Source organism: Pelophylax lessonae (assembly GCF_965119305.1).
Source record: "Pelophylax lessonae genome assembly, chromosome: 3".
Lineage (NCBI taxonomy): Eukaryota > Metazoa > Chordata > Amphibia > Anura > Ranidae > Pelophylax > Pelophylax lessonae.
In genome coordinates this window covers 488,124,472-488,141,051 of record NC_138770.1, presented here as the reverse complement: position 1 = coordinate 488,141,051, position 16,580 = coordinate 488,124,472, and the positions used below count along the sequence as shown (strand labels likewise).

Below are 16,580 nucleotides of genomic sequence, written 5' to 3'. Positions count from 1 at the left end.
TTTTTGTACGTTAAGCCACATTAAGCTCCCCAAAAAAAGAGCTTAATGTCCCCAGTTTTCCATGTGGGAGACCTAAATCGATGAAACCTCCAGGATAGCTTTGGGAAGTGCAGAACTTGGGCTGTGCAAAGTTTCAAGACAATTGGTTGCGGTTTAGGAACATTTTGGTACGTTAAGCTCTTTTCCCATTAAGCCACGTGTTTTTATGATTGCTAAAAACAGCTTAATGTGAATAACTTTTGGTGTGATTTACCAAATGATCTGAAATTTTCAGAATATGTTGGAATTGATAGACTCTTCTATTGTGCCAAGTTTGGGGGAAATTGGTTCACATCTAAGCTCTTTTTGTACGTTAAGCCACATTAAGCTCCCCAAAAAAAGAGCTTAATGTCCCCAGTTTTCCATGTGGGAGACCTAAATCGATGAAACCTCCAGGATAGCTTTGGGAAGTGCAGAACTTGGGCTGTGCAAAGTTTCAAGACAATTGGTTGAGGTTTAGGCACATTTTGGTACATTAAGCTCTTTTCACATTAAGCTATGCGTTTTTATGATTGCAATATAGAGCTTAATGTGAATAACTTTTGGTGTGATTTACCAAATGATCTAAAATTTTTGGAATATGTTGGAATTGATAGGCTCTTCTATTGTGCAAAGTTTGGGGGAAATTGGTTCACATCTAGGCTCTTTTTTGTACGTTAAGCCACATTAAGCGCCCCAAAAAAAGAGCTTAATGTCCCCAGTTTTCCATGTGGGAGACCTAAATCGATGAAACCTCCAGGATAGCTTTGGGAAGTGCAGAACTTGGGCTGTGCAAAGTTTCAAGACAATTGGTTGAGGTTTAGGCACATTTTGGTACATTAAGCTCTTTTCACATTAAGCTATGCGTTTTTATGATTGCAATATAGAGCTTAATGTGAATAACTTTTGGTGTGATTTACCAAATGATCTAAAATTTTTAGAATATGTTGGAATTGATAGGCTCTTCTATTGTGCCAAGTTTGGGGGAAATTGGTTCACATCTAGGCTCTTTTTTGTACGTTAAGCCACATTAAGCGCCCCAAAAAAAGAGCTTAATGTCCCCAGTTTTCCATGTGGGAGACCTAAATCGATGAAACCTCCAGGATAGCTTTGGGAAGTGCAGAACTTGGGCTGTGCAAAGTTTCAAGACAATTGGTTGAGGTTTAGGCACATTTTGGTACGTTAAGCTCTTTTCACATTAAGCCACGTGTTTTTATGATTGCTAAAAACAGCTTAATGTGAATAACTTTTGGTGTGATTTACCAAATGATCTGAAATTTTCAGAATATGTTGGAATTGATAAACTATTCTATTGTGCCAAGTTTGGGGGAAATTGGTTCACATCTAAGCTCTTTTTTGTACGTTAAGCCACATTAAGCTCCCCAAAAAAAGAGCTTAATGTCCCCAGTTTTCCGTGTGGGAGACCAAAATCTATGAAACCTCCAGGATAGCTTTGGGAAGTGCAGAACTTGGGCTCTGCAAAGTTTCAAGACAATTGGTTGAGGTTTAGGCACATTTTGGTACATTAAGCTCTTTTCACATTAAGCTAAGGACATTAAACGTTTTAGTATTGTACAAAAAGAGCTTAATGTGAATAACTTTTGGTGTGATTTACCAAATGATCTGAAATTTTTAGAATATGTTGGAATAGATAGACTCTTCTATTGTGCCAAGTTTGGGGGAAATTGATTCACATCTAAGCTCTTTTTTGTACGTTAAGCCCCATTAAGCTCCCCAAAAAAAGAGCTTAATGTCTCCAGTTTTCCACCTGGGAGACCAAAATCGATGAAACCTCCAGGATAGCTTTGGGAAGTGCAGAACTTGGGCTGTGCAAAGTTTCAGGACAATTGGTTGAGGTTAAGGCACATTTTGGTACATTAAGCTCTTTTTACATTAAGCCGTGGACATTAAACGTTTTAGTATTGTAAAAAAATAGCTTAATGTGAATAACTTTTGGTGTGATTTACCAAATGAGCTAAAATTTTCAGACTATCTTAGCATCAATAGAGTCTTCTATTGTGTGAAGTTTGGGGGAAATTGGTTAACATGTAAGCTCTTTTTTGTACGTTAAGCCACATTAAGCTCCCCAAAAAACAAGCTTAATGTCCCTTGTTTGCCTCCTGGAAGACCAAACTACATGAAACTTCTAGGATATATTAGGAAAGTTAAAAACTTAGTCTGTGCAAAGTTTCAGGGCAATTGGATATGGTTTAGGCACTTTATTACACATTAAGCTACTTTAAGCCATTTTCACATTAAATGTTTTAGTATGTCCCAGAAAGTATGCAGTCATTGAAAAGGAATGTTTAGCCATGAAGTGGGCCTTGGACACGCTACGGTACTATCTGTTAGGGCGCCAGTTTGATTTGATAACTGACCATGCTCTTCTGAAATGGATGGCCCAAAAGAAGGAGACTAATAGACTGGTGAACCAGTGGTTTTTGGCTCTACAAGATTACTCCTTCACTGTAAAACACAGGCCAGGTGTTGAGATGGGGAATGTAGATGCCCTGTCCCGTGTTCACTCCTGTTGGGCCACAGGTGTTCCAACCCTGGGGTTGAAACAAGGGGGGGGGATATGTAGCAGAGCGTCCCAGAAAGAGACAGGAAAAGTCCTGTTCGGGGTTTATACATCACCCAGGCATCTCTCGTATACCTTTAGGGATCTCTGATCCATGATCCAGTTTGGATCTTGGTCCTCTTCACGAGGCCAATTTAAACTCACCTGAGACAGACAGCAGGTCTCTCTCTCAGCCTGGGAAATCAGACAACGTTTGTCTAGGAGAGCGGAAGGTCAGTAAACTTATCAGACTGTTTTTGGAAGCTGACAAGCTGTAGGCTTGTTAAGCCTGTTAGTGAGGGCCTGCTTTGTGTGTAGTAAGTGCCGGGACACAGCTAGGATTTTGTTTTGTTATTATTATTCCTGCTTGTTTTCCTTAAAGCACTGTACAGCACCTGTATATAGATTTGTATATAGCACCAATAAACACTGCACTGTTTGTCACTACTTCACTGGATTTGGTTTGTGTGCCTGAAAGACTGATTATCCCAGGGAGCTTTGCACCTGCTACCTGTTCCCCAGCTTACAATATATATATATATATATATATATATATATATATATATATATATATATATACAGTGCGGATCGAAAGTTTGGGCACCCCAGGTAAAAATTTGTAGTAATGTGCATAAAGAAGCCAAAGAAAGATGGAAAAGTCTCCAAAATCAAAATGTTTTAACATTTTAGGCCAATTTGTTTTCTGCTACATATTTTTGGTTAAAAAAAAAATGCAATAAGCGTATTTTGATTGGTTTGCGCAAAAGTTATTGCGTTTACTAACTATGGGAAAGATTTATGTCATTTTTATTGTTTTTTTTTTTTTTTTTCAACTACTAATGGTGTCGAACTGCAATTTTCTTTGCGGGACTGCGACATTGTGGTGGACAGATCGGACCCCTGACTGACATTTTTGACACTTTTGGGAGTACCAGGGACATTACTACAGTAATCAGTGCTATAAATATGCACTGTGACTGTAAAAATGACACTGGCAGGGAAGGGGTTAACTTTGCTAGTGATCAAGGGGTTAAGTGTGTCCCTAGGGGCGTGATTCTAACTGTGGAGGGGTGTGGCTTGTGATGTAATCACAGAGACATGCGATCCTACATAGCAGGATCGCATAGCCTCTGTGATTACTTTAGTGAGAATGTGTTTACATCAGCCGTCTGTCCTTCTCTCACTGCAGGGGGAGATTGAGAGTGGCCGGCGGCCATCGGAGCTGCCGGTCACACGCACTGACTCCCCAGCCGACGAGCGGGGACAGGAGCGCGCCTCTGGCGGTGCGCGATCACCCCTTACCTCCTCCCAGGCTAGCACCGTACATGTACACCGTACAAATAAAAAGTAGTATAAAAGTTATTACTAAAACAAAATATACATTTTGTGTACTGTTCCTATTAGTTTGCATTTTTCTTGTGTGTGTTGTGGTTTAATTTTTTTTTTTAGACAGAAAGAAAAAGTAAGCAAAAACAACTACTGTCACTTTGAATTATTGAAGTTGGTATTTGCACATGTTTTTTGTTTATTCTACATGATAAAGTCAATGTACAGAGATTTTTTTTTTTTTTTAATCTTCATGTTTAACTAATTTAAGTTTGCATTTATCACTAAAAACCACATACTGGCATACGGTACTGGAGCCAGCTTTTTTTTTTTTTTTCTGAAATTCCTTTGGCCTCAGAAGCTTAGTGAATGTGGAAGTTTTACCCTGGAAAAGAAGAGCTTAGCCTGCCGCATGCATCAGATTGCCTGTGAGCATACCCATGCCAGGGCAATGCCAATGCATGTGTACCAACGCATGAATGCCAACATGGACACTCTTACAAATACAGTTACTCATGGTCACTCATGATGTCAGGAGGTACTGCAACACAAATCCTCTAACAGATGATCTGCCACTCTCCATGCGCTGGGTACTGCAAAATACAAAAGTGTAGAAAGTGTTTCAGTCTATAGCAACCAGTCACCTTTCACCTTTTTATCCTTGGAGCAGTCAGAAAAATTAAAACAAGCTTACATTTTTTGTTGCACAATTATACTGGCTACAATAGCTTTACTGTTGTTGATTAAAAGAAAACTATGCTGAGGGATATTTGAGGATTGTCATTCGCAAACAAAAATTCTGTATATGTGTGGTTTTAGCCACCCTTGCAGAGATGATCTGATCTCTTGTGGAATTGTGATCCAGGACTCCATGGATTGCGGGTTCCCATATCCCATTCCACTGCACTAGGATGAAGTTCTATTTTGGTCTTGTGTGCAGTTGTACCCACGTGATGACCGGTATAGAAGACATCAGGAGGCCCAGCACCCTCATGTTTTTTCTGATGGTGAATGCATTGAGGAGAACTAAGGTCTTGATCTCTTTAGTTAACCTTACTATCTTGTCTTGTGGTAGAAAAAATGTTTTGTTTTCTTCACGTCCAACACATACACTAGGTAATTTACCTTTTGGCTGGGGTTTAGGTAAGATATTTGTTTGTTTATTATCCATCTTAAACTTTTTAGATAATGGATACTCGAAAGGAGGTTAACTGTCAGGGTTTCTTTTGTGCTGGCAAACAAGAGGAGGTCGTCCAAGTTTGGTACGACTTCTATGCCTGTTAGCCTTAGGCTCTTCAGGATTTTGGTAAAAATTCTGGGTGTTGAAGAAACGCCGAATGGCAAGGAGGTTTGCTGGAAGTGCAGGGTGGCTTTTGGCCTTTGCATCGCAAATCTTAGAAACTCGTGGGGATCTTTCTTTATTGGTATGTGCAGGTAGGCATCCTGCAAGTCTACCATTGCCATGAAGGCTTCTGGTTGTAGCAAGTTTCTCACCGAATAGATAAACTCCATCTGAAACTTTTTGTATTGTATTTTATTTTCTTGTTGAGGGGTTTTAGGTTCAAAATGAGCCTTTACTTTACGGGTGGTTTCTTCCTGGCAAAGATATGCGAGTACAAACAGTCACCTAATTTGTCCTGTGGGACCACAGCAACTTTCTGTGTTAGGAGGTTTTCTAGGGAGGATAGAAACCCCTCTGCCCTTTGTCTGTCTATGGGAAGTGAGGTCACTCAAGAATCTGGTTTGGGGGGGGGGAGGGTTTGGAAAATTCTATGTTGTAACCTTGTTCTATCGTGTGAAGGACACACTTGTTTGTGGTAATTTCTTGCCTTTTGTCTATGAACGAGGAGAGTCTGCCCCCACCAGCTGGATGTCATTGTCTTTTGGTGTTGGGCCCTGGAGGCTTAAGGATGAGGTCTTTTTTCTGTATTTTTCCTCCTTGGAAAGGACTATTGCTTCCTGGTTTTGTTTTGCTTGCAGCTTTTTTTTCTGCTGTCGAAAGGGTGCCTTGCTTTGTTTTTTCTTTGTCTGTGGAAGCCCCTTTTTCCTATCTGCTAACCTGTCAAGTACCTGCTCCAAATCTGGTCCAAAGAGAAGGTTGCCTGTGCAGGGGAAACCACACAACTTGTTCTTGGAGGAGACGTCCCCTGTCCACTCTTTGAGCCATAGGGCCCTCTTGGCAGAGTTTATCAGTGCCTTGCCCTGGCCTCGGTTTAAACTGCCTCGGCAGAAGCATCTGCTACAAAAGCCGCCATCCTTGCCAGGGTGGGCATGGTTTTTAGTAACTCTTCTCTGGGTGTATCCCCTTCTAAGAGTTTTTGCAGTTGGTTTAGCCATAGCAGCAGAGTTATTGCAGTGCATGTGGATGCAATTGCCAGGTTAAGATTTGATGCTCCTGCTTCCCATTCTCTCTTTAGCAGTGAATTCTGCTTTCTTATCCATGGGTCTTTCAGGGTACCAAAAGAAAGATCTGACTTGTTTGCTATTGTTGACAGTGGTGCGTCTACCTTGGGGCATTTGGCTCAGGTTTGCTTGTCCTCTTCCGCAAGTGGGTACCTGCATTTTATTGCTGATGGTATGAACAATTTCCTCCCGGGTTCTTCCCATTCTTTATGATGTCTTTTAAGGATTGATGTACAGGGAATGTCCTGGGTTTCTTTGGTTGCAGTCCCTTGTATACATTTTTGTCATGTAAAGACAATTCTGTTTTTGTTCTTGTATTCCTAGTGTGTCTGCATTTGCCCTCAATAGTTCCCCAGTGTCCTCTGTCGAAAAGAGTAAACTTTGAGAGTCTTCCTCTTCATCTTCTGAATCTGAGCATTATCCTAACTCTGATTCAAAGGCACAGGATTCTGAACTTTTTTCATGGTCAGACCTGCCTTGTTGTTCTTTGCTAGTGGACGGGGTGGCTGCCTGAATGGTGGAAGGGTTGCTTACCAGCACTTCTTTGGCCGAGTTTTGGAGATTTTTAATCGCTGTGAGCAAGGGGTTAAAGATGTCCCACATTTCCTTTTTGAAAGTGGACATAAGCTCTTTGTAGCACCCTTGCGACTCTTTTGCTACCAGCTTGCTGATGCATTTTTGGTATAAGGTAGAGCTGCACGATTAATCGTTAAAAAATCACTAACTCAATTCAACCCCCCCTTCACGTTTTTAAAACTGCATGTCCTCGATTCTCACTGAGCCGTACTCTGCTCACTCACAGCTGTCAAAAAGAAAGAGCCTCAGCAAATGTTTATCAACATTGATAAGGCTGCTAAGATAACTATAAACACAATGCTTTACAATGTATCTTTCGGTTCTTTTAGATCAAAGGAATTAAGTTCTGTCTGTAAGTGAGGGCAGTTAAACCTCCTTAAAGACTCAGCCTTTTTCTGACAATTGCTGCTTACATTTAAAATCTGTATTTTTTTGCTAGAAAATTAGTTAGAAACCCCAAACATTATATATATATATTTTTTTTAGCAGAGACCCTAGACAATAAAATGGTGATTGTTGCAATCTTTTATGTCACACTGTATTTGCGCACAAATGGAAGCCCTGGCCTGAATCACCTGACTACCTCAGAGGCAACTGAAGATGACCGGCCAGGGAGTCCCCTGCAATTAGCACAGGGACTGGAGGTGTGCTGATCCTGTTCGTCCAGAAGAAACACAAGAACTGAGGCAGGCATGTATGTGCAAACTTTTACAGGTGGGAGGAGCCCTATCTGTTAGATGCTGCCCTGGAAGACGACTTGAGAAAGTGGGTTTATCAAGATTTACTGGAGAGCCGTGGCTGAACAGCATGCAGCCGTCCCAAAGGGGAATTAATTGCCGAATTGATGGAGATAGACCGAGCCAACACTATGCCCGAGACGGTTGTCACGAATGCGGAGGAAGACGAACAGATGTGAACCGTTCGGGTATGACTAGTACTGTTCGGGCCAAATCCTCCAGCCGACATGTTATGCAAGTGCTGCCCACTGCCGATGCTGATGCCCGGGACAAGCTGGAGTACCAATTTCGCCTGGCGGAGATCCAGCACTCAGGGAGCCCAGCAGCTGAGAGTCCAGCGGTCTAACCGGATCAGAAAAGGTAGCCTTTGCAGCATTGAAAAACTTTCAAGAGGCAGAGGGTAAAATAGATGGATCCGACCATACACCACACACTGCATCAAATTGGTCTGCATGGCTATCGTCCCAGGAGGAAGCCTCTTCTAAAGATGATGCACAAGAAAGCCTGCAAACAGTTTGCTGAAGATAAGCAGACTAAGGGTATGGATTGCTGGAATGTAGTGACCAGCGTACATGTCCCCTTAGAATGTAGTGACCAGCGTACATGTCTTAGAATGTAGTGACCAGCGTACATGTCCCCTTAGAATGTAGTGACCAGCGTACATGTCCCCTTAGAATGTAGTGACCAGCGTACATGTCCCCTTAGAATGTAGTGACCAGCATACATGTCCCCTTAGAATTTAGTGACCAGCACACGTCCCCTTCGATTGTAGTGACCAGCACACGTCCCCTTAGAATGTAGTGACCAGCACACATGTCCCCTTAGAATGTAGTGATCAGCACACATGTCCCCTTAGAATGTAGTGACCAGCACACATGTCCCCTTAGAATGTAGTGACCAGCACACATGTCCCCTTAGAATGCAGTGACCAGCATACATGTCCCCTTAGAATGCAGTGACTCACTTTAAAGTTCTTCACTTACCGACCGTTACCAGCTGGGCTGCTGCTGATCTCTGACTGTCTGTCACAAGTGGGACTGTGTCTGCGCCTCTTCGGCCTGCTGCGGAGTGCGGACAGGTCTGGACTAGTACTCTCCCTCCCTGGCTGCGTGGCTGCGCCTGCGGCCTGCCTGAACTCGACTCGTCTGACCTGGTGGACTTCGGGACTCGTCTCAGTCAGTGCCGTGCTAGTGGTGGGGTGAGCCAGCCAGGAATCAGGACGTATCCTCCTATGGTAGGTCGCGGCTACGCCTCAGGAGTGCGCTCTGATCCGAATCTGATCCGTCCGAGAGCTGAGTTCTCCACGGTCACACGCTGTTCACGATCGTCGCTCGCTCCTCTCTCTCGGTCTCTGCGCCGGGCCGGGGGCGGGAACGGAAGGTGATCGTGACGCCGGGGTGGTGAACCTCCCCCACGTGTCACGTCACCAGGTCGTGATTGGTCCAGGCTGGACTCTGGACCAATCACAGCCCAGACATCGATAAAGTGGGGTGTGTCGGGGGGCGCATTGCTCTGCGCCCCGATGACCCCCAGAAGAGCGCTAATCGGCGCCTCTGTCAGGCGAAGGTGGGGTCAAAAACCCCACCCCCCCATACCCAGCACTAAGTCCGGCGCCCCTAGTGGGCAAAAAATAGACATTTTTTAATTTAATCTTTTTTTCTCTTCTGCTCATTTATGGGGGGGGGGGGGGGCGGCGCCCCTGCGCCCCCTATGGGCGGGCCGCCACTGCCAAGATGACCTGCTGCCTTGCTCAAGAAGCTGAGTGTAAAGGTGATAGACTGGCCAAACATGTCTCCAGACCTAAACCCTATTGAGCATCTGTGGGGCATCCTCAAATGGAAGATGGAGGAGCGCAAGGTCTCCTTACATCCACCAGCTCCATGATGTCGTCATGGAGGAGTGGAAGAGGATTCCAGTGGCATGTTGAGTTATTTTGAGGGGACAGCAAATTTACACTGTTATACAAGTTGTACACTCACTACTTTACATTGTAGCAAAGTGTCATTTCTTCAGTGTTGTCACGTGAAAAGTTATAATAAAATATTTACATACAGTAAATGTAAGGGGTGTACTCACTTTCGTGAGATACTGCATGGGTTCATCTGTAAAAGGACCATTTGCTGCAACATGTCCTAGTTCCTGGTAATGGAAAAACCTGATATTTCCCTAGTTTGGTTTACTGACAGGCAGAGGCTTCCCTTCAGTCCTGGCACCGGAAGTCCTCCCCCCCTCCTTTATCACCCACTTCCTCTGGAACAGTCTTACCTGTTGCCTGGGGAGACAGTGGTTTTGGGTGGAAAGTCCATGCGGCTGTAGGGCTGGTGACAAGGCTCTCTGCAGCAAAGTACCTCTCAACGAGCTCCACCGGGTGTAATGTTCTGGTACCTCTGGTACCCTTATTCCACTTTCCATTCCGTGTATGCGTCCCACCATTCTCTTCTGGTAGGTGCGCATACACCTTTAAGACCGATGCTGTCATCACTGAGCGCCGCAGAGCGGCTATTTCAACCGCCGGCGTTCTCACTCACATGTTCGTTCAACCTGCCTTGAAGCTCATATGCTTACATGCGTACCTCGCTGTCGGAACCTGGCTGCTGATCCCTGTATCCCGCTACCGGATCACTCGCTCATACCGAACCTCTCTACTACTGCTTGCTATTAGTGATAAGTACCCCGCAGGGGAATCCTCCATAACCTTCCTATTAAGCTTACACTATCTAGCTCTGCATATTAAGGACTGTAACTATCATCTGCACTGTTGTTTAGATTGCTAGCTCTTGAGCTTACTAACATCTATCCTTGCACTGGGTTAGTCTCTCCTGTATGTCATCTGCTGTCCTACCACCTACTACCATACATGATTACTAACCTATCTGCATCCTACCTGTTACCATCTATACTCTCATGAACATTTCTCTCAAGTGCTGTTCACCTATTGTCACTGTTCATACCTGTCTCTTCAGCTCATCACCACTATACTGCTATATACATCTATCACCCCAGGAACATCTTATTGAGTGTGTATATTTGTATGCTGAATCAGACAGACCACAGTGATGAGTCTTGGGAGTTGGAATTGGTATTTCAACGTATCTCTACATGACTGCTGAGTGGAGTTTTTCTGCAGCTGCAAATCCATCTTGTTTCAGAAAACGCAGGAGCGTTACACCGGGTTGTCTGCTGACTTGGGGTTCCCTTGACTCACCCACTTCTGCAGAAGAATAGGTAGTGATCTCAGGAATCAGCCCAAGACCACACGCTCCACTTTTTGTGGCCCAGACAGGGACTTAGGCTGTAGCCATTTCCGCACCATGTGGATTAGGTCATACATGTGATTTTGGGGGTCTCATCTTGGAAGAACCAGCTGTTGACCCTTTGTGCTTGAACGGACAAGGTGACACAGACGCGCCAGGATTTCCTGCTTGACCTTCTCATTCTCTTACATCTGCAGACTCCAAATCATAATAGGCCTTCTGGGACTCCCCAGTAAGTAAGGGGGCAACCAGTCTTGCCCATTTGGTTTTGGGCCAGCCTTCCACTTTCAGTGGTTCTCTCAAAAGTAACTTTTTTGTGCAAGCGTCTGCACCACCTTAGCCAGAACCTTTCTGTTTCTGCAGCACTGGCCAATTTTTTAAGTATCAACTGGGTTTGTTCTTTTACAGCACCAATCTGTTGTTGAAGTAAAGAGTTTTCTTGCTGCTTGCAGCGTTAGATAACCCCGTTATCTAAGCGTTGGACTTCCTTCATGTTTAGTCACTCCAGGTACTGACCCTTTAAGTAGTAACTTACTACAGCTGCCCGCAGGCCTCCACCATAAGTGAGCAGGAAACAGGTACAAAGCTCCCTGGGATAAGCAGTCTCTCAGGCACAGATACCAAATCCAAAACAGTGTGGTGTTTATTTATGATATTTACAAGTCTATATACAGGTGATGTACAGTGTCTCAGATAACAGACCGGAAAAATAATAGAAAAAAAAAAAACCTCAGCACTCACTATACAAAATATTGGCCTAACTACAGGTTGAGCAAGCCTACAGTTTGTGGAAAAGAGATATGTTGAGGTGTAGATGGACTTTTAAGGTACCGTATAAGAGCTTTACACATACTCTCTTTAAAAAGGGTTTTTATTCAAAGCGTAAATTCAATTCTAAAACATCAGCAAAACAAAACAGCAGCAGGAACATTTTTGTGTCTTATTTGCTCAGTATAAATTATTCCATAGTCATATCCGATGGTTGACATCATTTGAAAGCTGGACGCTCAACATGTTTTGCGGGAAACAATTTCACTGCTTCTTCAGGAGCTTATAGTACACATAGAGAGAGCAAAAATTGACATCAAATGCTGCAATATAGAATGATAGCCATAATTAATTATATAACATATAAAACATTATGTGATTAACTATAGATGAAGGACGCTGTGAGACCCCAGTGCACGTCCTTACCAGGAGTGGGACTGTGACTGTACTCACCGTCACTGGGAGTGAAACACAGACACTGAGTGACGAATACCTAATGGACACTGAAAATATGGTTCGGATGCCTTCAGATGGGAGAGTAAAATATTTATCAACAATATCTCACAAGAAATATGAAGATTTAATCCCACTTTACACTGTGAGACCTATAGCCTGTTGCCATGAAGTCCGTGACTCCTAAATAATCAAAGCAATGCTTAGACGTGTATTGAGATAATGTGTATTGTATTTCAGGAGCTCAAGGATGGCCGTCTGCTTGTTAATTGGTTTAGGTTGATTGAATAATTGTCATCTGTTAGTTGCTGAGTGGAAATAGTATACTGTTTGTGTTGGTTGTTCTTTAGATATGTTAATCATTTTTCTGTATACAATTTCATCTGCATATGATAACATTATCAGGCAACCCCTGACCTGATGGGGTAATTTGATCAGGAGGGGGATGTGCTCATGTGTGTATAAATTGAGTGTTGCACTGTTCAATATAGAGAAGATTCCAGTACAAGCTAAGTTGTCGGCTAGCTTTATATGGGGCGGCTGGGAAAATCTGATATCTATGCTCACGACTGGGAGGAAGCCGTATACTGATGGAAGTCCACAAGTATAGTGTGGGTTGCGGATCCATTACAGGGACCAACCGCAGAGAGAACCAGGATAAACGCCTGTCACGGCGAATGTTGGAATCACACCCAGCGGGGAAGATTCTTAGTCTGAGAAGTTGGAACACAAAACCAACCACTGTCAAAATAGTTCTAAAGAATCCTTCATTATGCACTATAGCATCAGACCAAAACACTAAATTAATCAAATCAATTAAGGCCGTTTAAAAGAGACAGCAAGGGGTGACAAGTATAAATCTTTCAACAATTGTTATATGTTAAACTATACCGTATGGGAGAATACATATAGATTGTGTTGCCTTAATGGTTTTTTACAAGGTGTAACCCTTGGATAGATTAATCCAAAAGCATACCTTATAGATTCGATCCAAGAGGTTGATAAGATCCACATTAAGGGTGGTGCAGCAGTCATAAATCAATGAATCGATACCCGAGGATACAACATCTAGGATATTACTTTGGCTCAAAAATTGGTTGTCATATATCTAAAGTGAGTAAATCAAGGCAGGCAGTATAAATGTATATGTACCAGTAATAATATCAACTAGTGCACATCTACAGGCATCTACAATCTACTCTACTATCTAGAGGCATCTACAAGTGTATATAAAAAAAATATATATATATACATAATTATATATGCACATGCATGTGTATATATACACCTACAGTTGCTGAAACCAAGGCTCACCTTTACCAATCCAATTAATCACTAGACATAAGGGATAGGTTCCAAAGAATGAGGGGGGGGGGGGGCTGGTAGTACTAATGTCCCCAGATCAGGAGTCCTTGAAAGACAGTAAACATGAATGGAAAGTTTAAACAGACCATCCTAATACATCAAAAGTGTGGTCACGCCGCCAAAATTAAGTGGCCATATAGATAAAACAATGTTTCAAAATCTCACCTATGACAGTGGTACTCAGACATGGGCTGCAGCATTAACGTGTTGCAGCTGACTCCATTTATATGAGTGTGTAATTCCTGGCTGGCGACACCCACAATGCTGCATCGCGTGTGATGTCGCCAGTCCCAGCCCGTAATGCGCATGCGCACGGTGATGGAGGAATCTTTAAAACTATTTTGACAGTGGTTTTGTGTTCCAACTTCTCAGATTAAGAATCTTCCCACAATGATTCCCACATTCGCCATAACAGGCGCGTATCCCGGTTCTCTCTGCGGTTGGTCCTGCTCCGGGTAAGGGCATGCACTGGGGTCTCACAGCATCCCTCATCTATATTTAATCACATAATGTATGTTTGTTTTATGTTATATAATTAATTATGACTACTGTCATTCTATATTGCAGCATTTGATGTCAATTTTTGTCATTCTATATTGCAGCATTTGATGTCAATTTTTGCTCTCTATGTGTGCTATAAGCTCCTGAAGAAGCGGTGAAATTGTTTCGCATGAAACACGTTGAGTGTCAAGCTTTCAAATGATGTCAACGATCAGATATGACTTTGCGGTCATCCTATGTAATAATTTATACTGAACAAATAAGACACAAAGATTCTTGCTGCTGTTCTTTTGCTGATGTTTTTGAATTTAATATGTTTTCAATAAACTCTTTTTTAAAGAGAGTATGTGTAAAGCTATTATACGGTACCATAAAAGCCCATCTACGCCTCAACACCTATTCTGTAGGACAAAGGTACTTTGAATATATTTACTTATTTCAGCACCGAAAAATCTCTCAAAGCCTACAGTTTGTCAGCTTCCACATATACAACTTGTTAGCGTTTACCAACCTCTTGCTCTCACAGCAGACAGGAATTGTTTGATTTCCTAGGCCGAGAGCATCGGCTGTCTGTCTCAGGTGAGTTTAAATTGGTGATCCCTAAATGTGTATGAGAGGAGCCTGGGAGATGTATAAACCCCGAACAGGACTCTTCCTGGCTCTCTCTGGGATGCCCTGCTAATATATATAATATATATATATATATATATATATATATATATATATATATATATATATATATATATATATATATATATACACACACATGCTGTTCCCTGATCACTGCCACACCAGTCGTGATGATGCTGTTCTGCAGTGGTTACAGTATGTAAAGACCAAAACAAATTTTTTTTTTTTCAAGAGTGTGACAAAAAAATTTCAGCTTTATAAAATTGCCATGACTCTTATTAAATATCTCAGACTATCTTTCCAAAAAGGGATTTGGGGGGGGGGGGGGGTATTTGTACTGTCCTCGCATTTTAGGGCTTCAAGAAATGAGAAAGGTTACCAGTACATTAGGATTAATCAATTCTCAAATATATATACCACTGTAGTTTGTAGACTCTATAACTTTCACACAAGCCAACTATCGTAATTACATTTATTTTATTTTATTTTACCAAAAACATATTGCAGAATTCATTTTGGTCTAAACTTATGAAGAAATTTGATTTTATTGGATATGTTTTAAAACAGAAGAATTTTTTTTCTTTTTTTTTTTTGCTATATAAAAAACAGTGGTGATCAAATACCAACAAAAGAAAGCTCTATTTGTGTGAAAACTGTAAATTTAATTTGTGTACACTGTTGCATGGGCGAGCAACTGCTAGTTATAGTACAGTGCTCAATAGCAAAAAAATAGCCTGGTCATTAAGGGGGTTAAACCTTCCAGAGGTCAAGTAGTTAGATTACATGGAGGGTTCCCCATGGGCCGCCATCCAGGACTGGATTATGATGTGCATTTGTTGGCCCATTACAACATGCATAAAACTGTGTCAAATAATTGCTTGGGTTCACCCCTCCCCTTTTTTTTTATCTTTCTCATTTTTTTCCCTCCTGTCTCACTTTGTTTCCCCTCTCTTTGTTTCTCTTCTAGTTTTGTCTTACTATGAAAATGTATGGAAAATAGTAGCCTACAAATATTGGTATCCTATCCCACAGTTTTCTATTACTTTTTTGCATCTCCACATGTATATAATTGATCTTTGATTATTGTTCGAAGAATGCATTATTGCAGTGTATGCTTTTTGGCTTGAACTCTCTGCAGAGATACTTAGATGATACTTTGCTCTGTGTCTGACTGTGTGTGTGTGTGTGTGTGTGTGTGTGTGTGTGTGTGTGTGTGTATATATATTCATAAACCACGTTTTACATTTATTTCCAATAGCACAAAATGTGGAAAATATTAGAAACTTGGAAGTACTTGACCTTTCTGATAACTATTTGGAAGATGATGGAAAGGAAGCCTGTGAAGAATTAGGTAACTGTTTTATGCAATTGTTTACAAACCATTGCCTGTGTTCATAATACAGTAGTATTTCATTGCTAGGAAACCTTAGGGGGGCCACATCCTGTGAGTTTTTTTCTTTCAAGAATCATATCTGTTCTGATCATTACTGGAGTTAAACATGTCTTGTAGTAGTCAACATTTGTGCGATAATATAAGCATTGGTCTGCTTTAAAAAAGTCTCTCTCTCTCTCTCTCCTCTCTCTCTCTCTCTCTCCTCTCTCTCTTTCTCTTTCTCTCTCTCTTCTCTCTCTCTTCCTCTCTCTCCCCTCTCCTCCTCTCTCTCTCTCTCTCTCTCCTCTCTCTCTTGCTCTCTCCCTCTCTCTCCTCTCTCTCTCCTCTCTCCTCTCTCCTCTCTCTCTTCCTCTCTCTTTTCTCTCTCTCTCCTCTCTCTCTTCCTCTCTCTTTTCTCTCTCTCCTCTCTCTCTCTCCTCTCTCTTCTCTCTTTCTTTTCTCTCTCTCTCTCTTTTCTCTCTCTCTCTCTCTTTTCTCTCTCTCTCTCTCTTTCTCTCTCTCCTCTCTCTCTCTCTCTCTCTCTCTCTCTCCCCTCTCTCTCTCTCTCTCTCTCTCTCTCCTCTCTCTCCCCCCTCTCTCTCCCTCTCTCTCTCTTC

General features: G+C 42.2%; 1 protein-coding gene across 1 annotated transcript in view; it reads left to right on the top strand.

Moving 5' to 3' along the window:
• The window catches only part of NLRC4 (NLR family CARD domain containing 4), a 200,985-nt gene that overhangs the window by 146,628 nt on the left and 37,777 nt on the right, over nt 1-16,580 (top strand). Inside the window, exon 7 of the mRNA XM_082251347.1 lies at nt 15,850-15,942. Within this exon, the coding sequence (XP_082107473.1) occupies nt 15,850-15,942 (93 nt within the window). The remainder of the gene's footprint in view (nt 1-15,849; nt 15,943-16,580) is intronic.